At 27.3% G+C, this 25,965-nt stretch overlaps 3 protein-coding genes across 4 annotated transcripts; 2 read left to right on the forward strand and 1 right to left on the reverse strand.

The window, feature by feature from the left end:
- Nucleotides 1-1,019: 1,019 nt before the first annotated feature.
- LOC149877839 (uncharacterized) lies at nucleotides 1,020-14,294 on the forward strand. 2 transcript variants are annotated; one of them, XM_090073655.1, is made up of 17 exons: nucleotides 1,020-1,258; nucleotides 1,693-1,795; nucleotides 2,368-2,426; nucleotides 5,442-5,532; nucleotides 6,701-6,763; nucleotides 7,761-7,840; nucleotides 8,174-8,246; nucleotides 8,336-8,428; nucleotides 8,512-8,718; nucleotides 9,325-9,665; nucleotides 9,910-10,008; nucleotides 10,161-10,209; nucleotides 10,458-10,540; nucleotides 10,690-10,797; nucleotides 10,926-11,086; nucleotides 11,180-11,329; nucleotides 11,413-14,294. In XM_090073655.1, the coding sequence occupies exons 1-17, from the start codon at nucleotides 1,131-1,133 to the stop codon at nucleotides 14,106-14,108; spliced, it is 4,584 nt and encodes a 1,527-aa protein (XP_089929781.1). In that variant the 5' UTR covers nucleotides 1,020-1,130; the 3' UTR covers nucleotides 14,109-14,294. The 2 variants fall into 2 exon arrangements, with proteins under 2 accessions (XP_089929781.1, XP_089929783.1); XM_090073657.1 differs by lacking the exons at nucleotides 1,020-1,258; nucleotides 1,693-1,795; nucleotides 2,368-2,426 and adding an exon at nucleotides 3,819-3,999.
- A 504-nt stretch (nucleotides 14,295-14,798) lies between these two features.
- Nucleotides 14,799-15,712, forward strand: LOC149877840 (uncharacterized). The gene is made up of 3 exons (XM_090073752.1): nucleotides 14,799-15,071; nucleotides 15,199-15,304; nucleotides 15,466-15,712. The coding sequence occupies exons 1-3, from the start codon at nucleotides 14,971-14,973 to the stop codon at nucleotides 15,613-15,615; spliced, it is 357 nt and encodes a 118-aa protein (XP_089929878.1). The 5' UTR covers nucleotides 14,799-14,970; the 3' UTR covers nucleotides 15,616-15,712.
- Nucleotides 15,713-18,793: 3,081 nt separating this feature from the next.
- LOC145181956 (uncharacterized) lies at nucleotides 18,794-24,610 on the reverse strand. Its single transcript, XM_090073691.1, has 15 exons — nucleotides 24,381-24,610; nucleotides 23,010-23,343; nucleotides 22,153-22,243; nucleotides 21,941-22,007; nucleotides 21,252-21,603; nucleotides 20,933-21,003; nucleotides 20,732-20,817; nucleotides 20,526-20,574; nucleotides 20,379-20,430; nucleotides 20,091-20,212; nucleotides 19,889-19,949; nucleotides 19,701-19,774; nucleotides 19,399-19,622; nucleotides 19,187-19,278; nucleotides 18,794-19,047 (listed from the first exon to the last, which is right to left on the reverse strand). The coding sequence occupies exons 1-15, from the start codon at nucleotides 24,459-24,461 to the stop codon at nucleotides 19,040-19,042; spliced, it is 1,764 nt and encodes a 587-aa protein (XP_089929817.1). The 5' UTR covers nucleotides 24,462-24,610; the 3' UTR covers nucleotides 18,794-19,039.
- Nucleotides 24,611-25,965: the final 1,355 nt, after the last annotated feature.

The following is a 25,965-nucleotide window of genomic DNA, read 5'->3' on the forward strand; positions in this document are numbered from 1 at the left end:
AAAGATTTTTTAAAAGTTCTTGTGATGTTTATGTGTGTACAGCATTCTTGATGCTTTTAAAAACCAAGCTTCTAAAGTTCTGTACTTATGTATGTTCTTAAACTATGAACTAAAATTTTTTTGTTCAGGTTGGACAAAAAAGTTGACATTTAAGCTAAAAAATTGTTTTTTTGCTAAATTTCAGTTGTTAACTGTAACAACTGAATGTTAGCAAAACAAATTTTAAATACTTTTCAAGTGTGCACTGAAAACTTCATCTTTAAAATTAAGGCTGATAGATTTTATCCATAGAGTATCAATTCTTAATGTTAGGAAATGTTGTTAAAGTAGCATAAAAATAAATAAGATAAAGAATATTAGTGTAATAAAAGATTTGATCATTACTTCTACTTTCATTTAAATATTGTAAATGGTGTTGTAAATATTTATTCATGAAATTTTAAGCTTTGAGTTAAACGTTTTGTTAAACAATTTAAGGAAAAATGGATCTGGGTATTAGAACATATTTTTTATGTTAAAGATTGCTGTGTGCAGGGGAGGGAAAGGGGTACAGGGCTTTAAGTCATGTTTTACATGCCCTTTGATTGAATAATACAATCTTATCTCACAATGCTAATAAAAAATTTCTAATATTATGTATATTTTTTGAGGCTTTTCTTATTTTTGACTTCTTTAAATTGTGATATATTTAAAAGTATTTGAAAAAAAGAATCTTGACTTTTGTAATAGTCAATGTAATAGTTCAGATCACATTATTACTTCAAACATAATTTGCAGCATTGTGAAATTACTTTGTAAATTATGTGGTATTTTTAGGCATAATTTTTATAAATATTTTTAATTCTTGTTGATTGTTTGGACAATCTTTGTTTTTGTTTGGTGTTGTTAAATTTTACCTTATTTTATAAATAAATGTGGTTTTTAATGTTGATTCAAATTATAACACAAATTTAAAAATTTTTAAATTGAAAAATATTAATGGTATGAAAAGTAATAATAACTGCAACAATTAACTTTTTCTTTTTTTTAAGTCTATAATGAATTACAAAATATAAGTATTTTATATGACATCAAGTCAATTATCACATCTTTGGTATGTAAATCTCATAAAATAAAATCTGAGCATCATAATGAAGGTGCTTTCACATAATGCAGTAAGTGAACCAAAGATGGACTATTGTGAAAACCATAAAAGTGTCCTTGATGATGGACTTGACAGCCAAGAAATTAGCAATATACGAGATGTGAATTGGACAAGGTATGTCTAAATATATTTTATGTAATTTGTTCAATATGTTAATAACTTCAAATTAAGGAAATCATCTACCATTCATATGAGTATTTGATAGATCCAGTATTACTGTTTGAATAATTAAATGAAATTGTTTGTATTTTAAAAATATTTTCAATAAATGATTTTTTAAATATTTTTATTATTCTATTATTGTTTTCCAATGTATACTGCCTTTCTATTATCTGTAAATCTGTTTTAATAATATGGTTACCAGACAGTTTTTAAATTAATCCATCATACTCTTAGTGAAAACTAACTAGAAAAAATAGTATATATTTTGTTAAAGTATTAAAGTGTTTATCTGTGTGTATGCATGCATATGTGTGTATATTATAATATATGTTATACATATATAATTATATCTTCTTTAATTTAAAGTAATTTTTTAATGTACACAGTGTCAACAAGAAGCTAATGCGGCTAGCTGTAGATTCACGCATGAACTCTAAACGACAAAGCTATTTGCATGATGATGATACCCCTCTACTTAGTAACTCTAAGGTTTAAACATATTAAAGTTTATTTCATATAAAACTTTATGTGTCTTATAAAGTCTGTTGTTCATGGGTATATGCATTTAAATATATCATAAGAATGCTTGTAATAAATAATTTCACTTTTATATTTATATACTTAAATCCCATTTCTTGTATGCGAATATTTGGGAATTTTTGAAATTTTAAAAATCCAATCATTTAAAATCGTGAGGTCAGAAATTGGACTTTAAATGAAAATTTTTTTGTTGCTTTGGTTACTTTCAATACATTGTAATAATTTTTAATCTATAATTTTACTTGTTTAAATCTAAGAAATTTCTCTCATGAGTAATAGTTAATTGTTTTAATTGTTAATTGTTTTGTAATAATGGTATGGGAATGGGAATTTGAGGAAACAGGAGTAGAAATATAAATCTTTGTATAGGAGGGAATGGGTAATTGAATTATTTTTATTGTAAGAAATGGAAATGAAATGCGACAAAAAGTATCATTCTAGTTAAGCTTCTTTATTTCACTTTTTTATGTTTTTTTGTCTTATGTTCAATGACCATAAGATTTTAACAATTAATGTTTTAGTGTAAGTTCACAGATTCTTTGAAAGAGCAACCTCAAGTATCCATCTTGTCCATTACACAGTAAGTTCTCACTTTTTTTTTACATATACATATACATTCATATATATATATATATATATATATATATATATATATATATATATATATATATATATATATATATATATATATATATATATATATATGTATATATATATATATATATATATATATATATATATATATATATATATATATATATATATATATGTATGTATATTATATATATTATATATATATATAATATGTATATATATACATATATATACATATATATATGTATATATATGTATATATATACTTATATATACATATATATGTATATATGTATATATATACATATATATATATGTATATATATGTATATATACACACATACATATGTATACATATACATGTATGTATAAATATCTATTTGATGTATATATGTATGTGTATAAATATTTATGCATGTATATATACATATGTATATATATGTATGTATATGTATGCATGTATGTATATGTATGTATGTATGTATGTATGTATGTATGTATGTATGTATGTATGTATGTATGTATGTATGTATGTATGTATGTATGTGTGTGTATGCATGTATGTATTTATATATGTATGGATCTTTGCAGTTGGGTATTAGCTTTTTTTTTGTGTTATTGAAATTATAACAAATTTTTAATGAATTTATTAACAACAAAGAATTTGTAATGAATTTAATAAACGAATTTAAAGAACTATATTTAATGAAGGAGGTTTTTTTTGCATTAACTTCTATAGGCATTTATAAAAAGAATAAATCATTTGTTGGTTTTTCTTTAAAATTATGATAAGGATCTGAATTGGAAAACAAGATTATATTTTGAATAATTTATGAGATATTTTTAAATTTATATTTGAAATTATTGCTGTTAGAACAAAAGTTCAAAATTTTTTTACAAGTTTTTTTTTTTTATTTCTAATAAATGAAAAGTCCACTAAGAACTCCAAATTAAAGATGGGTTTCTTGATCATTTTTTTTTTATAATAGAGATTTTATTATACAGTTTTGTGAAAAAATGGCGTTGAATGACAATTTTGCAATTCTTCAGTCATAATCTAAGAACAAATATTGCCACTCATTGTTTATAAAAAGTTTTTATGAGGTTTAAAGTATCAAGTTTTACTTCATTTGACATCTTTTTAAACATTTTTTCATTAAAAGTATATGGAAAATTTTATTATTATTTATTAGTGTTCTTTGTATAAATGATAGTTTAGCTTATTTCAATACTTTGTAAAAAATTAATATTTATGTTTAAAATATTTCTAAAAGTTAGTAACATTGTTGAAGCTAGTGTTATTTGAAAGAAAAAAAGTTTTTTTTTGCAATGAAATTTTTTCATAAAAAAATCAGCAGTTTTTATTTGAGTGTAAGTTGCAGTTGCCCAATATGAATATATGAATAGATGGTGTAAATGTTAAATATTATAAATATTAAAGATGGTAGATGATAAATATTAAAGATGATAGGCATAAAGAATACCATGAAAGTTTCCTTCAATTTTTGGTACAGAAAAAAAAAACTTACAACAGAAAATACGTTTGAAGATCATTTGAGGTGAGCAGAAAACTATAAGATGCACTTTTAAAATTTGCAGCATATCTTTTATAGATAGAAGACTTTTATATGGAAATAACACAATCCTTACAAGTGGGAAATATTTGCAATCTGAATTTGCATCAACATTGTTTCAAAGATTTAATATAATTTAGTATAATCTAGTATAATTTAGTATAATTTAGTATAATTGCTACAAATGTAATTAAGTTACAGATTTTCTTCATATTTTCTATTATAATGGATAAAATTAGAATTAGATTAAAATTAAAATTAGAAAGATAAAAAATTTTTGTGTTTTTGAAGTAAATACAAAAGTTTTAGATTTTTAGTCAATTTAACATTATAAGCTCAAATTTTATATTGCAATAAAAAAAATAGTTTAAAAGTGACATCCAAACAAACTTTTTTAACCTGCTTGGTACTGGATAAAATGTGTATGTAATACACAGATTCACAGGTGTTTTTTTAGCCACAAATGTTTGTGTCAATATGTAAATGTTTACTAATAAATGGCATGTACAGTCATAGTACTTTTCATATGGTATGGTCCAACCATACATGTATGGTTATAGTACCATACAGGTTCAAGGTTATTATCATTATTTGTTGTTGTTGTTGTTGTTCTTATTCTATATTATTCTTTTTCTTCTTATCGTTTTTGTTATTATTGTTATTTATTATTATTATTATTATTATTATCATTATTATTATTATTATTATTATTATTTATTATTATTATTATTATTTATTATTATTATTATCATTATTATTATTATTATTATTATTATTATTATTATTATTATTTATTATTATTATTATCATTATTATTATTATTATTATTATTATTATTATTATTATTATTATTATTATTATTATTATTTATTATTATTATTATTATTATTATTTATTATTATTATTATTATTTATTATTATTATTATCATTATTATTATTATTATTATTATTATTATTATTATTATTATTATTATTATTATTATTATTATTATTATTATTATTATTATTATTATTATTATTTTTATTACTATTATTATTTATTATTATTGTTATTATTATTATTATTATTATTATTATTATTATTATTATTTTTATTACTATTATTATTTATTATTATTGTTATTATTATTATTATTATTATTATTATTATTATTATTATTATTATTATTATTTATTATTATTATTTATTATTATTATTATTTGCATTTTACACAGTAAAATAAAGTTAACAAGTTAACATCCTGCTTTGACTTGATTGTTCAATGTGCTTTTTTCTCATCTTTTCTATGAGAAATATATGATTCAAAATATCTGTGAAAAATATTTTTCATTTTTTCAAATCAAACTTTGTGCAAAAAAATTCTTAAAATTTTTTGCAAATTTTTTTGTTTATAAAACAAGAATTTAAATGCCTGATTTTTTTCAGGAACATTGGTGGTCAGGATTCTCGCTTTCCTCGCATAGAAGAAATGTCACATTTCCATTACAGTAATGTTGATTTTGGCGGCACTATTACAGTACGTAATTATCCTTTTGTAAATTCATGCTCATGAAATTCATTTCTCATTTATTCAATTTTTTATGTGTTGTGAATCACATAAAAAATTGAATAAATATAAAAAAAAATGACATTTTAAAAATCAATATCACTGTGTTTCTAGTTATATTGTTTAGAATTTTTATTAAGTGTTAATTTTTAAGATAAAAATAATTTTCATTTGTGCAGTCCATTTTATTGTTGCATTAATCAGATTATAGGTGACATTTTTGTTTTAACAATTGTGAAGTTTTTTCATACCTGATAAGCAATTAAATATTTACTCAGCTAATTAGTCAATAAACAGTTCATTGAGATTAAAGGAAAAAACTTTTAAAGGGACACTTTTTTTTAAAAGGTTTTAAACAATAAAAATGAAATGTGAAAAACTGCACTTCATATAGAAAGGTTTGATATTATTACATGTAAATGTGGGTTCCTATTTCTTATTCATTTGATGAATGACTTGAGTGCAAAATCCAATAATAAAGTACAATTATAATACAAAAATGGAAATGTTTTAAGGAGGTTTTTCTTTTATGAATGTGTTTTTAAAAAAACACATGCTTTTTAAATAGTTTGATGCTTTATAGATAATACTTTACAAACATTTAGAAGTATTTCTTTAGTTTTTACTCTTTACTGTTTTTTTCTGATAGCACAATTAACTCCTTGTTGAATAAAAGTGGAACTATATTTTCCTTAATTACATTTTAGTATATAATTAGTTCTTAACATATATTTAATATACTTTAATTTCATTTTAGTATTTAATTACTTCTTAACATATATTTAATATACTTTAATTCAATTATTTTTTAATTGTAACTTCCTTCTTAGTATCCTTAGTAAAGGTTTTTAATTTTTGGAAGAAAATCAAAATAAAATTCTAAATCTTTTTATTTAAGAAACTCTTTTTTTTTTTTTTTAAATCATTGTTTTGAAATTTACATTAGCATATAGTGGATATCAGTAGATATTTTTTGTAGTTTTAAAATACTATACATAGCTGTAATTAATTGAAATTTAATAAAATCATTATTTTAAATCCATAGAGTGCAATCTTATAATCATTATATTTACAATCTTAAGTTAACTTGAGTTAAATTTTATTTTGTTTTGAAATGTGTTTTTAAAAAAATATTTAGATCAGTCTGGACATAGACCAAAGTACACAGCTGTCTAGTTTTGGATCGTGGCAAATATTTGCAGTATGTTCTATTGTTATTTTTTTATTTTTTGTTTGTATATTTAGGAATTTTTTTACATGTTTGGCCAAATATAGTTTGTATTAGACTTTCAAATAGTTATGATTGAAATTCCGGATTTGTTTTTTTAGCGGCATTTTTTAAAAAGAAGTATATATATACACACATATGTATCTGTGTATGTATGTATGTATGTATGTATGTATGTATGTATGTATGTATGTATGTATGTATGTATGTATGTATGTATGTATGTATGTATGTATGTATGTATGTATGTATGTATGTATGTATGTATCTGTGTATGTGTGTATGTATGTATGTATGTATGTATGTATGTATGTATGTATGTATGTATGTATGTATGTATGTATGTATGTATGTATGTATGTATGTATGTATGTATGTATGTATATATGTATGTATGTTGCATTTACTAACATGATTATCTAGACATAGTTAAGTAAAGGTGGTCATTTATCATCAGTATTTAAAAAATAAAATTTTTATAAAAGATTAGCTTATGTGTTTATTAATTTCTTCTGCCAATATTTATTTGATTGAAAGAGAAAAAACAATATTTTTGGCATTCAAAATTATAAAACTTATTAATAACAAATAAAAGTGTCAAAGTTCAATAAACAATCCTCTCTTATATAATTATGAAATAAGTGCATATTTTTCATTTTTTTGCTTGAACTAATTCAATTCTGATTATTATAATTATACAAAAAGTGTTGACACTTGTATAAACTCAAAAGTGTGCATTTCTGCAGGTTAACCTTGCTTGAGCTAATTCAATTCTGATTATTATAATTATACAAAAAGTGTTGACACTTGTATAAACTCAAAAGTGTGCATTTTTTGAGTTAATTTGAGCATGAGCATTAAGAGGCTGAGGAAACAAGCTTTTAAATAGATTTCAAAGATTTAAAAAAAAAAAAAACACATTTTTATTCTTTGCTGAATAAAAAAAACTCCAATTCTATTTTGCTTTTAGGTTGAAGTAGTTAGCAAAGAATCGTGGACTTTGAAACGAAGTTATGATGATTTTGTTGGTTTAGATCGGCAGTTACACAGGTTTCTTTTACTTTTTTTTTTTTTACATATATGCATTAAAATGGGTAATTTTCATTAAAGTTAAAGTACTAGAAATTACAGTGTATATCAAAAAATTATAACTACCTAACTGTTTTTTTTTTTTGATACTAGTTTAACATTAATAACTTTCAACTTTTTTTACATTTTTTTGAGATGGGTAATCAGTTTAACACAATAAAAGAAACTTATACTGTCATGATAAAAATTTTTATTGTGATTTGTAGGAACTTTTTACTCTGTTATAATAATCCAAATATAATATAAATGTTGCATAAAATTTTCATTTATACGAGCTCAAATAATCCTTTTAAGGTGTCTTTATGACAGAAGATACAGTAAGTTGCCACCTTTAAAAGAACTAGAAGACGGCGAGTCTGCATCATTTGTAAGTAAAAAGTATTAAAATCAAGTACTTGTATCTTGTAACAGTTTTTCAAACCTAACTTTTTTTTAAAATATTTTTTGTTCTTAAAGGAAATGGTACAATTACTTCAAACCTATGTGAGACGTTTTTCAGATGTGTCAGGAAACAATATAAACTGTGGGCCAGTTTTAAATTGGCTAGAGGTTTTTTTTTTTTTTTTTTTTTACTTATTTTACTTCTATATTTTGTTATTTTTATGTTTTTTTAAAAAAATGTTTTTTAATAGCTTGATAACCATGGGAATCACCTTGTTGTCATGGAAGCTGATGATTCTGCATTAAATGTTCCAGCAATAGCAGCTGGGCGAGTTATCAAGCGTTATCAAGCTCAAGCACCTGATGAAATGACATTGGATGTTGGTGAGTTTTTATCCATTATTGATATGCCTCATGTTGAAGAAACAATATGGTGGAGAGGAAAAAAAGGTTTTGAGGTAAATAAAATGTTTATAAAATTTTAAAATAAAACCTAGAGTTTAATCTATAGATGTTTAAACTTATAATTATATTAGAATTTCCGAACCCTAAAAGTTATATAACTGTTTTCTGAGTTAGCAATAATGTCTGGTTTCCAATAAGCTCATTTTTTGTTTAAGTGTTAACACAGTTGGCTACACAGCAGGCCCAAAATTCCCTCTGTCTTAATATTTCATTTGCCAAATAGGTGCAAAACTGAAACAAAAAAACCAGTGGCATGTGATTAATTGTTAATTTTTTCCTATTCCTTTATTAATTTTTATCACTGATTATTTTTAAAATTAATTATTTACAATATAAAATAAAAAAATCAATTCTACTATTTATATGTTCGACATTTTTTTAATGCTTAAATAATTATTGAAAAATATTTTAAAAAATATATATTCATTAACCATGATCACAATACTATCACTTTTTCTACCAACAATATATATATATATATATATAAATATATATATATATATATATATATATATATATATATATATATATATATATATACATGTATACATATATATGTTAATGGTGTTAGGATTTTTGTAACAATAATTCATTAACAGGTTGGATTTTTTCCATCTAATTGCATCGAAGTTCTTGGTGAAAAAGATGTCAATGATAAAATTATCTCTCGCCTTCAATCTAAACCGGTGATCAAACGCCGTGGAAAGTTAGTTAGTTTTCTTCGTTTTTTTTTCAAATCACGTCCTAGTAAAGATGAACTTATGCAGCATGGCATTCTGCGTGAACGTGTTTTTGGATGTGATCTCGGAGAGTATTTAGCTCTAACCGGGCGTGATATCCCTATTGTTTTACAAATGTGTTCTGATGTGATTGAGGAGCATGGAATTGTTGATGGAATTTACAGATTATCAGGGATTACATCAAATATCCTTAAGTTGAGGTGAAACAATTTTTTAAAAGATGCTGATGATTATTTAGATTATAATTATTATTTGATACTTATATATTTATTATCTGTCAATATTTTTAAAATTCATGTTTATTAGAAAATTAGAAAACAGATCATGTGATTCACTATGTGATATTATTTTTAAAAATTATTTATTTCATTATGTGATAAAAAAAAAAGATAAGATAAGAAAATGATAAGAAAAAACAATTTGGTTATCTTTTTTTATTTTAAGGGTTGCATTTGACAGTGAAGAGGAACCACCAAATTTGAATGATTCAAAATTCCTAAATGATATACATTGTATATCATCCCTTCTGAAAACTTACTTTAGGTAGTACCTTGTGACAACTGTTAACTTTTTTTCAAGTTTTTATTTTATGTATGTATGTATGTATGTATGTATGTATGTATGTATGTATGTATGTATGTATGTATGTATGTATGTATGTATGTATGTATGGTATGTATGTATGTATATTGTAGGGAGTTACCAAATCCACTTTTTACATATGAACTTTATGCAAAGTTTGTTGTAAGTGTTAGCTTTTGATATTTATATACTTTTTCAATTATACTTGGAAAAAACTATTTTTTTAAACCTTTTATTCCTTTTTATATGTTTTTATTCCTTGTTTATGTTTTCATTTCTATACATTTACTCTGTTGTTAAGGGATATTTAAATGCAGTTTCTCCAAACTTTATCTATACTTTTTTTTTTTTTTTTTAAATGGCCAAATATGCTATACGATTCTCTCAATTTTTTGGATCAAATTCTTTAGGCTGCTATAAATAAAGAGGATGAAACTGAGAAAACAGTCGCTTTTCATCATGTAATCCAAAGACTTCCTCCTCCCCATTACAGGTAATTGCAGGTATTGTTACAGGTATTGTTACTGGTAAATATTACTCTAATAACAATTGGAACTCTTATGTCAATAGAATAATTAGCTTTTATAACGAACTTTAGACCAACGTTTTGCATTTTGTACCTCAATTAGTTTTTTTGTTTAGGACCATGCACTATTTGTTTCGACATTTGAATTTTTGTGCACAGCGTTGTAAGGAGACAAATATGACGGCAAAAAACTTGGCCATTGTTTGGGCTCCTAATTTGCTTAGGTGAGCCAAATGTTTTCCTCATTTAAAGAAGATACTTTAAAAGTAGATATTTTAAAAATCTTATGTAACATATGCTCGTCGTGTGTACTTTTTTTTTCGTTGCTATTCTTTTGCTTAATTTTCATCAGATTAAACGTTGACGACTCAGTTGCTGCTTTGGCTGAGTTTCGCACTCAAGCAATCATAGTAGAATACATGATTCAAAACGTGGACGTTTTCTTTGATAAAAATATCGCCTCTGCTGCTATCGCTTATTACCCTGAGAATGAAGAGCAGGATCAACCAGATGGTTAATTATTAATATTTTCTGGATTCGAATATCACTTTAGTTGTAGACTTCAATTCGTGTTGTTGTTTTACTCAAGTTAATTTTTTTTTTCAGAACCTCGCAAATCTATTTCTGGATCGGTTTCCCGCATTTTCCAAGCAAATGCCGTCGCAAAGTTGATTTCGTTGGAAGAAGCACGCGAACGTGTACGCACTGTAAATGTTCGCAAACCGTCGTATTCTCCATCAACTGGGAGCTGCTCGTGTAAGTTTTCATTCGCTTTTCGTTTTTCGTATTGTTATCAAATGCAGCACATTTTTAACACAAAACTTTTTTAACCGTTTTAGCTTCTAACAGTACTTTTCCTAAATTCCATTCAACTGTGCAGCCTCGAAGCGTGGCTGCTTCACCAATATCCCCTCTGCCCACTCTATTATCTCTTGAAGAGGCTCAGGCTCGAAGTAAAGCTGTGTTTTTAACAAATCAACGATTTTCAGCAGACGTTGCCGCGCTTCAAACCCCCAACATTACAATGTCTCCTAAACGAAGTCGCAAGTGGCTCGGGTTGTTTTCGCGTGCTAAATCAACTAGTCCGAGTCAATCAGTGGAAAAAGTAAAACATCCCAATGTATACAAGTTGATCAGCTCTCCTCAACGTTCACTAAGTGAGGTAGATATTCACGATCTTCGTAAAAAACAGATAGAGCATCCTTCTCTACAATATACAGCTTCAGTGGATAACCTGCAAAAAAAGGAAAAAGTACCGGATGTTAAACAGCGTCAAAGGGCATCTTTACAATCTATCTCGGTAGATCACTCTTCTGTAAACGATTTAATGAAAGGAGATTTTTGTTCCAAAGAAAGTGATGATGACGATTCTTCGATCATGTCAGCTATAGAAGTTGTTAGTAAGAAGTACCTTGGAGTTTCTGGTTCTGACCTAATTGCTAATAGTGATTTACCAAAAACAGCTTTTAATAAGCACGATTTGTCCGAAAATTCCACTGTTGTCGACTCAAAAGTATCCGAACCTAAAGTTAGACTCTTTAAAAGCGTTTCCATTCAGTCTGAAGATAATGTATTAGAAAAGAACAAGTATACGAATACTTTAGATGTCGTCACTCAAGAAAAGAATGATCAGCGAGTATCTCCTGAGCGGAAACATCGATCGTTTACATATACTAACGATGATAATTTACCGATCAAAAAAACACGTTCTCTTTCACCTGGGGAAAATAAATTATTATTTAACAACGGTTCTTCAAAGAGGGGAAGTTTAGAATGTAGCTCCATCGATAAGATCGATGGCGAATTAAAAACCAATCACTCAAACGATCAACCAACTTCAAGAGTTTCTTTGTCATATCGAGAAAATAAATCTCCTTTGAGAACACTTTCGCCTTTGTTCTACCAACATAATGTACACGTGGATTCATCGATCGAACTTTCAGAAAATCTTCAACCTACCGTAGACTTAAGTTGTTCTACGACATCAAAGACGTTTGGAAGTGCTTTTCAACTAGTAGCTTCCCCTCGTTCTCCAACTGCAGATGTTTCCACTTCAAACGGTGCTAGTTTTCAATATGGTAACGAGAAAATACAGCAAAGTGCGGCTTTGTCTCACCCACCTAATGTCTCAGTGATTCATCCTTTATTAGCAAACAGAAAATCCAGTTCTGCTAGTAAGTCGCGGTCCAACTCACTTCACTCTTCGAGAACTTCGTTAAACGATCTACAAGAAAATAAACTTGAAACGCATATACCAAAAACTCCCTCAAACGCTGAACAACCAATTCAGACTGTTAACTCATCGGTTCAAAAAACAGCAGATGGCGTCATTAGCAGCGATTTGAGAAGCCTGAGAACGATTTCTTTAGACTCTCAATCGTATATTACAAAAAAAAACGAGTTATCAAAAAAACCTTTAACCAATTTTGATGAAAAACCAGTGACTCATCTAAATAATCAGCTTAATCTTGGTGTATATAGACCCTTGATCGAGTCGTCTGACAATTCGCAAAAAGAACACTCGGTCAACAAGCAAAGTGTACTGGTGAGGTCTACTGAAGAGAGAATGAAGCAAAACAACACTAATATTAGGCAAGATCCTTTAAATGGTATTACACTTGTTAAAGCAAGATATATTGACAATAACCAAACTCAAAGCAATCCGGAGAATTTCAATCCAATTTCAAGACCAACTGAATCCTCAAAAAGTAATCTCATCAACGGTCCGTCTAGTCTTATCAGTAAAACAGGGCAATCGAGATCGACGTATGTTAAAGAACTCACGAACGAGATTAATAAAATATCAGCAGCTACGTCTAATGACGTCAGAGATTCTCATTTAAAAACGAAAAGCTTAAGCAGCGTCGATGTGACGCAATATTCTCACAATTTTAACACCAAATCCCATCAAAAATTCTCTAACCCCCTGAAAAACGAATCTAAAAATGGGATAGACAAAAGACATTCCAGCTATGACCTTGATACTACAGACTATGGACCCGTTCACCGAACGTTTTCTTTAATACAACAAAGTAAAAATCTTGAAGAAAAGAGCAGAGGATCTTTAACTTCCACGGACTACCGTTTAAAAAACAATAGTGAAACGTCTGTTTTGTTGCCAATGAACTCTGACCTAAGATCTACGTCCAGTAGGTCTGAGTCTCCCGAAAATTCAAATAATTCGAACTTTGTAACGCCTGTTACACACCCTTTAAAGTCTTTTTCCAAAGAACACTCTTCAAATCCAGTCCAAAGAAATTTTTGGGACTCAAAAATGATAACTAATACGAGCGTTTATAACAAAAGACCATCATCCGAGTATATTGCTTCAAATAACGCTCATTTAACATCGTTTCGAACTCCTCTCAAGTCACTATCGACTCGTCAGTTACTTGACAACGATAATGGTCAGCGAATCGGAAACTTTCAATTGACATTGAAAGACGGAAGCAGTCGTAGGTCACGCCCATTGTCAATGCACGATAAGATTGACCACATGCATCACGACAGCCACCTGAAGTATGAAATGGTGTGATTTCTTTTAGTATCAAAAATTCCAAAGTAATACAACAGTTTAAAACTTGAAATGGAAAAAAAAACATTTTTTAAGGTTCTTTGAAAAAAACATTTGCGTTTCTTTTCAAGTTTTATAAATATAAAACTTGAAAAGAAACGATATATCTGTGTTTCTATACCTGATATCAAAGTAAACGTGCATGTATATATATAAGTTATGTGTATATATATATATATATATATATATATATATATATATATATATATATATATATATATATATATATATATATATATATATATATATATATATATATACATATAGGTATACATATGTATATTTATGCGTTTGTGTGGATGAAAAATAATTTTTTACATTTTCTAAAAGAAATCAAATGTTTAAGTGTTAAATTTTTATTTAAAAAGAAATTTTTTTGAAATTATTTATTAACGTTTTTCTAATTTTTTCCTGGTAACTTAATGACTTTAGATCATATTTTTTGTTGTTGTCGTTTTGTTTGAGGCCACTTTCTTAACGAAAGCCTGTCTGCGGTTCGTTCTGCTTAATCGTTTCAGCAATTCATTTTAAAATTAAGTGCGCTGTAAAAACGATGAAGTTCAGCCCAAAGTTTCTTTAAGCTGAAAAAAACTCGATTACTTTTCGCTTAAGTACTTATTAAGGTGAAAGTAATATTTTGATTGGTAACTTGGATAAATTATTTTGTCTGCAGTTGTTGTTATTTGCAATTTGGGTTCTTAGTAGGGTTTTTCTAGTTTTTAATTTTTCTTTATCTACTGTGTGTTTAACAATTATGATGTACGAAGTTGCCTTTCCAAGCTTGCTTTATTAAACGTAGAAGAAACATGTCGGTTGCCTGACAATGGCTTTGGTGTTCGGGATTGGGAGCGGTTTGTTCGCATTGTGCTTTATCTGGTTTTTTGGCTTGGCCGCATGTTTGTTTTTATCAAGATCAGGAAAAGGGTGAGTTTTCGTGTTGCGCAAATTTTCGTCCGTTACGTCCGTAATGATAATTTATTTTACTAATATCTTGTTGCTCTTTTATGAAGGTCTTAAATCTGTTTTATTTCAACGTTTTTATCTTTTATAGCATTGGATCATTTGGTATCGTTCTTCTTCTTGTTTTAATTACTGTGACGTTGGTTCTTTTTCCCAGGAAGGGTCTTAATGAAGTGGATGTTGTTCCGAAGAGCGAGGTATTTTCTTTTTTAAAGTTCTCTCTCGCATGTCTCCTCGATGTTCCGTAAATTTCCACCGCTGTTTCCTAGTTTCGTTAGATCTAGTGCCAATATCTTGCTTACTTGTCATTATTATCGGCTTATTTCAATTTTTTAAAGCAGTTTGTTTTTGCTTTTAGAAGCTTGATATGATTACCATACCTAGAGTGGTGTATGCTATATTTATCATACTGTTTGTTTTAATTGCAATGGTTGCTTATTTCTTGGACCACGTCCTCATGCAAAATGTGGCAATGGCAGTAAAGAATAAGAAGACATTTACATTTTAAGATGTTCAATGACCACGGTTTTGATTTTACTAATAAAGTTCCAGGATTTAAAGAAGAACCGTAAAATTTAAAAAAGAAACGATTTTCCTTTCAAAAATCTGTTTGCAATTTTTTTTTTTCGTAAGTTCAAAAGTAGAAATAAGTGCATGACTCATTCTTTTGTCCAGATCTCTGAACAACATGCGTTAAAAACGCGATCTCAAAACAAAATCTTATTCTTATGTGACTTTCAATAAGATGTGCATTCATTAAAATGCCTAAAATAACTGTTAATCATTCTTAATTAGCCATCACTGGAACCATTTAATTTTACATTACTTCACACGAGTATAACTTTTTTAGTAAAAGACAACCCAGAACGATAAGTAAAACATTATAATTGAACAATTTAAATTTTTACTTGACAGTATTTCTCAATACAAAGCAATCGCTGAATATTTTTAAAATCCTTAATTATCTAAGCTTTGTATGCATTTCCTACATTTTATCCATATTTCTTCAATACCGATACAATACCAATACAATTAATGAACTATTTTAGTAGTCGCATCCTGCAGTGAGCTATTACGACCAGTTTTAAATGAAGTCGGAAGAGAAAATAATTGAACGGTCATTAAAATCTCATCATAAAGATCGTGAGAGTCTTGCTTTAAAACAATTGTTAGGATATAATTGCATTTAAGCATTATCTCGGTAATTTTCGTGCTCTTGTTATATGAAATTTTTGGAAGGGAATGTTAAAAGTAAAGAATACCAAACTGATGGCAACAAATCTGTGTTATATTTTCAAATTCAACTAGCGAGATAATTTTCCAAATCGCTAAATTTAAAAATCACTTAAAAAAAAAAAACTACTCTATTTTATTTTCAAAAAAAAAAAAAAAAAGTTTGCCAAAAATGCAATGCCACAAAAAATAGGTAGAAAAGAACTGTTAGTTAAAAATTTAAGAACAAAACTGAGTTTATGGGGTCCACGTTAGAAAAGCAGTTTCAAATGCAAACCCAAATTGAGAACTGTGAAAAGTATTTTCTTTATTCTGGGTAAACAAGTAACAGGTGCATCGAGAAAGTTGACTAAGTGCAACGAAAACTTAGACTTCATTTCTATTTTTAAAAATTTCAAAACTGAAAGTTAATGAAACTGCGGTTTGCGGTGGTTCCTCACCTCTGCACATAAAAAGAAAAATTTAAACTTCTGACTTTAAATTTTTTAACTTTTTTATGTTTGGATAACTTTTCACATCAAGTTTTTCTAAATAAAAATCCAATGCAGCAAAAGCATGATAAAATATGTAAAATGTTAAGTGAATTTAAATTTTCAGAACAAATTTAAGTTTACAACTCAATAAGTGGTTTTAAAAAAAAAAAAGCATGAAAATGTTTTATTTTTTAAAATATTAGAATAGAATTTCATTTCTTTGCTTCTGAAGCACTCGTTGCTATAGTAACGCATTTTTTCTGCATTTAAAATTAACATTTAATTAAAAGAAAATGAAAAAGTTTACACTAAAAATTTTGAAATTTTATTCTCGATTTCTTTTTTTCAACAAACTACGGTTTATTTTGAAGTTAATTATGTAATACAATATTAGTTTCTCTGAATGAATAATTTTTATATAATATTATATTTATGTAATATTTACATATTATTTATTATATTTTTTCGTTATTTATTAATGGTAAAATATCCACGATTCTGTAATGTAAATTTTTACAGGAAGGCGTAAACAAAATATTCAACAGAGTTTCGTGAAATAGATAATTTATAAGCATTATAAGAAATAGGTCGCACATTTGAGAACAGAGTGCACATTACTTACAAATAATACTATTCCTAACAAAAACTCATAATTATGCGAATGAATGAATACAAATAAATATGAGTCGGACAAAAAATTTCCTTTATTTGCATACCGTTTCTGCGATGTTCAGCTAAGTTATGGTATAATTTTTTTGACTTTTTTTTAAAAAATCTAAAAACTAAATAATGGCTGCTATTTATTCCAGAAACTAGATAGAAATAAATTAGAGAGTTGTTACAGGGTGAAACTTTGATCTTTTAAAACTAGTTTTACGTGTTTTTATGTCTGTAAAAATATTTTCCGCATTAAAGATACTGATCTTCATAAAACTTTTATAACAAAATGAACAATTAAAAAAAAACAATCGTTTCATGTTTGAATAATTGATACACACCACGCGGTGTGTGTTTATAGCATTATTTTTTTGCATTCATTTTGTGTTTTAAGTTAAACTGCAGACATATTTATCTTGTATACAAATACAGAATTATTAATCTGAGCATTGATTGGTTGACTTTATCAAAATGAAATCTAATTTCAATGACTGGGAGTAAAATAATTAATTGGTTGAAAACTCTGGAGGGAAAATAGGATTTATGATAAGTCTATAATACGAAAGAACAAAACGAATAAAGATAAAGCGTAAATAGCTTTTGCAAAGATAAAGTGTTAATGAAACCTTTTCAAATATTGTCAAAGAGCATATATGTATATGTATACACACAGACACAACACACACACAAATAAATATGTAGAATTTAGATAATCAAAGGAGATAAAATTAAGTTAAGGAACCATGTTATAAAAATGCTTCAGCTGTAGAGTGCGGGTGAAAAAAATTCCGCTGAAAATAGAACCCTAACCCAGAATTTCGGCGCATATTAAATGTTCTTATATACTGAAGGCGCAACTTTATTTCCACAACAAATCTTATTTTGAAGGACTATTGTCACGCGTGGGTGCTGAAAAGTTCTCTTTAATATGCAGGTGTTCGAGCAGTAAAAATGTGAAAACAGTATGCGCGGAAGAACTGGAATGCAGCATTTTTGTTACACAATTATGGTTTAGTATTAGCGCTTTGATTGCTAAGAATTAACCAGTCAATATCTTAGAAATAACAAAAGCAGGAAGATACATTATTGAAAGAGTTAGATTTTTATTACTACGATTTATTCATTTTATTTTTGAAAGTCGCTTAAATTTATACAAACATGCCCCCTGTTTTATTAATAAACTTTGATCTTAAATTACTAATTATTTATTTTTAGCAATGAAAGACCAATTAATTACTGGAATAATAACAAGTGAAGCCAGTCATGCAGAAAAGTATTCTTAACAAATTGGTTATTTCTTCTCGCAATAAAAACGACAGCAAGACCGATAATCGTGAAGGAATTTATTCTCAGCACAAATGGTACATAGGTGTTTATAAACAAAATATCAAATCATTTCGTAATGTAAATGTTTGAAGAATATGGAAAAATTAAGATAAAATTATTTCTAGTAACCCAAAGGAAAAATAACTTTTTCGTTTAGAAAGATTACTTGCAATCTACTATATATTTTCGGCCATCTTAAATACAGAAGTTTAATAGAGATTTTGATTGTTCGAATGCATTTCGTTAACAAGCTGAAATAAATATGAAATTAATAAATATTAATAGGATTTTATAAAAATTTCGTAAAATATTTAGAAGCGATCAGATTGGTAAAAAAATAAAAAAAACTTAACAAGAATAAAATACATAAAATTAAGAAAAAAAACCTACCTGAAAGTGCCACGCCTGCAAAATACTTCACGTCGATATCAGAATCTTGGTTAAGCTGCGTCAAACATGGCTTGATCGTTCCATTAACAACCCTGATGGTAAATCAAACATTTTATAATATTCTTAATTAAAAAAAACAACAAATAAAGACATCAGAAATTATTGAAAAACACAAAAGTAAAAAAATATACGAGAAAAGCATAAAAACGCACGTCGTATCAGTGGTTGGGGCAATCTTTTGTAAAGTTTTAGCAACATTGAAGCGAACATTTGCAACACTGTCTTTAGCTAAGCTAAGGACTGTTGGCAATATAAGCTTGCATGTTACGTCAGGTTCGCACACTTCAATCATAGTATTTATAGCAAACAAAGTCGTCATACGATGAAGATAATTGGTGTCCTTTGACATAGCAAGGACTTTAGGAATGACATTACTCTGAAACATGAGTGAAAATATTTTAATCATAGATCATTTAATAACATAAATGAGTTTTGATATGAAAATAAAAATTACTTGGGCCCACTCCAGACCAAATTTTTCCACCAGCTTCTTTAGATTGAGAGCAGCAGCTTCACGGATTGCATAAACTGTCAAAAGACAATATAAAAAGATAAAATTTACAAATACAAAAAAAAAAAAGAAAAAAAAAAAAGATATTAAAAATATAACATTGACCAGTAAAATTAAGAACATAAAATTACCATGATCAACCAACCAGCTCATACACAACGCACTAAGCTTTTCATCAAAAAACTGCATTCCCTATTATCAAAAGAAAACAATATTTTAAATGTCAGGAAATAGATCTTACCTCGGTGTAGTGTTTTAGAAAGAATCACTAAACTCTATAAAAAGATTTTAAATTAGAAAATAAAAATAAAAAAAACAACAAAAACCTCATACCAGTTGCCCAGCTAACAAAGGCATATATTCAATAATGGCAAGCCGAACTCTCCATTTTGGGTCTTCAGCAAGTTCCATAATGGCAGGAAGTAGAGATTGTGAAAGTTGATGAATTCCGATAACTAAATAATTAAAGTCCTGATGTAAAACTTTCAGATCCAGTAGAATTAACTTTATAATTAATAGAATGTAAATAGTATCTCCAATTTTTTCCAAGTAAAGAAAACAGCACATAATAAAATCAATAGTTTAAAATTTGATGTAAGCAATAAAAAAAAGGATTTTGACCTTGGTTGACATTATCTAAGTTTGAGATGATGTTTAAGCGAACATCAGGAAACTAAAAAAAAAAAAAAATCTAAAGTAATGCAAATAAAACTTCAATGCAAATGGTAAAAGACATGTTTATTGTTTTGTGAAACTATGACTCCTCACCTCATCCTTCAGCATGGTCAAAAAGAGAGGCAACAGGTGCTCAATAGTACTAAAACAATAAAATAATAATAAATTTTACGACTTTTTAAGATTTAAGATTTTTAAGATTTTCTAAAAAGATTTTTATAAGATTTTTTTAAGATTTCTAATTATGGAAATTTTATGTTTTACACTCCAAACGCTTATATAATTTAAAAAAATCATACTTGTCTTTTCCTAGCATTGGAGCAAGACCCATAATAACACCAGCCAACGCTGACTTCACATGCATGTTGGGATCGATGACCAAATCCTTTAAATATAAAAAGATTTCTTGAACATACAAAAAAATGACAAAAAAGTCATCATAAACTTTAAAACTAAAAGAAGAATTATAATAAAACTAAAAATTATGCTAAAATTGTCACCTTTACACAAGGAAGCAAAGTCATCATAATAGATTGCTCACGAATATCTTCTGGAAGGTTTTCACAGAACTCTTTAACACAAAACAAAAATAAGTTTTAAAAATTTTTATGAGATAAGTTGGTCAAACTACTTATACATGCTATAATTCTCTTTAACTAATATATATCCTTTCATTTCACACTGCAGGACTTTGTATGAGGTAAAACTAGGTCAAATCAGCTTTCAGTTTGATGTCTATAACTGATTAGCTATATACGAAACTGTTCCATGTCAGCCAAACAAACAAGTTATTACACTTGATTGTAGAGTAAAAAATACCTTTAACTTTATGTGCAGCTGCTGTTTTAACTTCTGCTTCACAGTCTTTCAAGAGTGATGCATAAGCAGGTACTAGTTCTTGTTTATTGATTTCTGGTCCAACAGCTTTCTGCAGTTCTACTATTTTATCAGCAACCATGTACCTGACACGCCAGGATTTATCCTGAGCTGCATTTCTTAGTGATGGCAAAATAAGAGTTTCAATATCAGAAGGAGACAATACCTCGGCAATGCCTACACAAGCTTCTACAGCAAGAAGTCGAACAGAATCTTGATCATCATTTGCAAGATTTGTAAATGAAGGAATCAATTCTGACTTGACATATTCTACTTCAACAGTCTTGACAAATTCCTTTAAAGAAAAAAAACTTATTAATTATAAAGTGCAATCATTTTGATTAACACTATTACAAGAAAAATCACAAAACATGAAAATAAATTTGCAACAAAATGTGAAAACAAGAAGCTTAAATTAAATCAAAAACATGTTAAAAAGTGAAACTAGGGATGATGCAATAGATGATAAAATTGTTGCTCTGAGAACCAGAAAGAAATTATTTTTTTGCACTTAAAAGTTGTTTTATTTAACTTAAAAACATAAATAGTTGGTCAAATGTTGGTTGCCACAAACAGGAATAAAAAAAAACATGAATTAACAGAGAAGCTCAATATTTTTTAACAACACATACACCAAGTTTTCCAGCAGCTGCCCTTCTGACCATTGGAGTATCATCGCAACATAGGTTTTTGAAAGCACTAAATAAAAGAAATTTCATATAGTTAGTAAAGATAGGTAGTAAAAATATTTCTAACAAAGCTTTGTTACCAAACACTCATTGGATTGGCAATGATGAATCTAAAGACCTGAAAAATAAACAGGAAATGATATAAAATTAAAAACCTCCGAAGCTCTGTTTTTGTACTAGTTGCAACACGAGGATAGCAGCAAGCAAATAACCCGCATGCTGATGTTCGAGATGTAAACCAATCTCCTTAAAAAAAGAAAAAGAAGAACTTTATAAATCTTTAATGAAACGCTGCTGAAGTAAACCATAAAGAAAATAGCCCCTCAGCAATTTCCCTTATAATAAATACCCCAGAAAATCCTCCTCTTTTAAACTAACAAAGCGGAACTAAAAAACTTTAAGATAACAATCTCTGCAATATTTTTTATTTTATCATATTTTTTAACATTTATTTAATTAGCTTACAAAATTATTTAAAATAATTTTGTTTAATTTAATTAGCTTACAAAATTATTAAAAATAAATAAATTACAATTTATTTAATTAGCTTACAAAATTATTTAAAATAATTTTGTAAGCTAATTTTTTAAACAGCTATTCAAACTTTGTCTAAAAATTTGGAAGAAGGGTGTAAACAAAGATGATTTAAATTCTAACATATTTTCACTCAATAAATAATGTTTTCATTTTTTTTTTTTTGTTTATTGTCTGGCTCAAGTTCTATAAATTTTCAGGATTGTAAATTTTTTTTACCTTGAGTTTTGAGAATTTTGAAGAATAAAAATCTAGATAGAATATGCAAAAACTGACAATTTTTGAGTTCAAAACCTGATTATCTCACTTTAAGCTAAAATTCTCATGGGGAATAATTTCAATCAGTTCTGTAATATACAATTTATCATTTTTTATTTTAAAATACTGATTCACCAAATAATTCAGCAGTCAATCTCAATTTTAAAATTGAAAAAATAGAGTAATTTGAAAACTTTGATTAATTTGATAACTTTAATACCTTGTGCAAGTCTTTTAAGCAGAGGAACATAATAACTTTCAAGATCAGCTGATGAATGATCTGCAGCAACTTGCCGTAATGAGTCAACAGCTTTATCACGTACTACTGTCTCTTCAACTGTTGCAAGACTTTCTAATGGGGGTAGTAAGCAATTGACAAATTCAGGGCCACCTACAAGGGGAGTGAATGTTGCAAGTTGCTCTGCTAAAGCCAGCAAAACTTCGTCTTCATCATAAATTGTATCAGTTAAAAATGGTATTAGTTCACTTCTTGTACGCTCTACTCCCAGAGCAAGAGCAATTGTAGATAACTTTTTAATCGAGTTAAGACGCAGCTAAAAAAGTAATGAAATGAATTTAGTTCATTTTCTTATCACTTAGAAAAATTTTAATAACTTTATTTAGATTTTTGCCATAGCTTATGACACATCCTTATATATAAATGTTGATATTTCATATATAGCTTGATGTGCAAGATACTAACAATAGTCAAACAATCTTTTTAATGCTTTAGAAATAAAAACAGGAAAAACCAGACATTAACTTGCATTTTCATAGAAGACATAGAAACATATATGAAATAAACATGAAAAAGCATTTATAACTTTAAGGGTAACTTTTAAAGTTGCTTGTATATTAAACCACAAATTTTAAAATGATAAAAACTGTTGCATTCAAATCCTGAGAATTCAGAGCTAGTTAAGCAGATTGCTAAAAAAAAAAATTTAATTCAGATTGTTTTAACTGCAATATTCTTGTAAGGCCATTTGTGAAAACTGACACAATTTATGTCAATTTTATAAGCACTAAAAACATATATTTTTTTAATCACTGCTGAGATAAATTTTTCTAATTTCTTTGAAATTGGAAAAATTTTTTTACTAGATTATATCATTTTTTTAAAAAAAAAAAGTAGCTATGAGTTTCTTCTTTTAAGTAAAATTGTATATTTTATTTAAAAGGAGTGACAAAGTTATGTAATAAAATTGAAATTAAACACATTTTTAACCTTGAAAGTTACTTATCTATTCATTTTTCAAAGCTAAAGATTATATTTTAAAAAAAAAAAATTTCAAACTTATGTAATTAATCACTTTGGTGAAATTTTTACAAAACAACAACAAAAAAAATAAGTGATGAAAAATGTTACATAATAAGATAGAATATAAAAGATTGCATAAAATCTATAAAGAAGTTTGCATATTCGTTTAGAAAACATTCAAGTGTACCAAATTAAAGAAAAAAAATTTTGAAGCGAAATGTAGATACAAAAAATATTTCTAAAAAAATACAAGTTGAAATTTTCATTGACCTCTAAATAAAATATAAATACCTCTATGAATATAAACAAAAAATGTAGAAATATATAAACCTGAACATCTTCGTTCCTTAGTTCATCAATCAGAACAGCTATTGGGTAAAGTGAATCGTCTTTATTTTCGTTTGTAGACATTTTCCTGAGTTGATAAGCCCTTCGTGATATTTTCTATATTGTTTTAATGGCCGATTAGCAGTATTTTCGAAGTTTTAATCAGCGCATGCGCATTAGTCATCGCAACTTCTTTCTAAAGGCGGAACACCGCTGGTGTTGCGCGTGGGAAATGAATATATCGTATAGAAGGTTTCACTAATTATATAAATAAATAATCTTTTTATACACACTCACGAAGAAAAATCTTTTTAAATATGGAGCTAGCGTCAGCATTATTGAATAGTTATTAGAGTATTTTCAAATTTAGTATCTTCTATGGAAACCTTTTAAAAAAAGAACAAGCTACGGTCATGTCGACAAAAATATAGGCATTGAAACATCAATCACGTTGAAGTCCATTTGGGTATTTGATGCGTTAAAGAAAGTAACTTTCTTAGTGAAATGTAAAAACTCAAGACATATTTCATCTACTGTTTCAAGTTTCATTTTGATTATCATCATCGTCGTTTTTTGGTATTCCTTCCCCTGAACAGGACTTAATGACGAGATTTACCAGCATGCAACTTCAAGAACATTTTAAGTTCAGAAAGTATAACAGCAAGGTTAAAGTTTATTGCTTAAAACTAACAGACTCGTGAAAACATGATCCAGCCTTGATCAAGTTCAGTATTGTGCTCCCCCCCCTCTCCCTCAATACAATATACTTGGACGCCAGTCTTCCTCCACCTGAATAGGATACTTTTGGCGCTTCACTTCAAAACACCGAGGTAAATCAACAAAATTTGATTTCATGTTACCATCTTAAGTTTTATAAATTAATAAAGATCAGAAATTTATTACCAAACAGAAAACATATTTTTAAATGGCTTTTTCTTATTCGAGTTTTTGTGGTGTTCAGATGATTGCTGAGCGTTACATTAACTCTGTCATCTAAATTGATCTTGATCTAACCTTGCTTTATTTTTGTTAAATCGAACTTGCAGCTTCCTACTCGAATGTTGACGAACGCACCTTTGTAAAGGGATGAGAACAGAGATACTTATCAAAACATTTTTTGCAGACGTTGGCACTGCACCTAATATCAGTTATACTCCGTCTTTTAATGCACATTAATAGTTACTATTTAAAAAGTTAATACTTAAATAGCTGTTATTTAAATAGTTATTAATTTGTAATTATTTAAACAGTTATTAATAAAATTTTTAGGAGTGAATATAGAAATGTTGGAAATACTTTAGATTTCAATACTAAAATAAAGTCTTTTTTGTTTGTTTGCGGCTGAACAGACCAATTGGATAACTTTATGCAAACTAGTAGTAAGGACAAATATTATTTGGGTGGTCTACCAGTGTAATGTAATTAAAATATAGCTCTTTGAATACATTCAGTATTTTTTAAGTCAATATAAGAAAATATCAAAAACGTTATTATCACAATTACCTAAATGCAATGATATATTATATATACTAGATGTCTAACTTCGATCCGAAAACTCCAAACAAACCTCCTTTAACTCAATCTGATT

Source organism: Hydra viridissima, unplaced genomic scaffold (assembly GCF_058129835.1).
Source record: "Hydra viridissima isolate aposymbiotic clone 2 unplaced genomic scaffold, HvirCarnegie_v1 scaffold_16, whole genome shotgun sequence".
Classification (NCBI taxonomy): domain Eukaryota; kingdom Metazoa; phylum Cnidaria; class Hydrozoa; order Anthoathecata; family Hydridae; genus Hydra; species Hydra viridissima.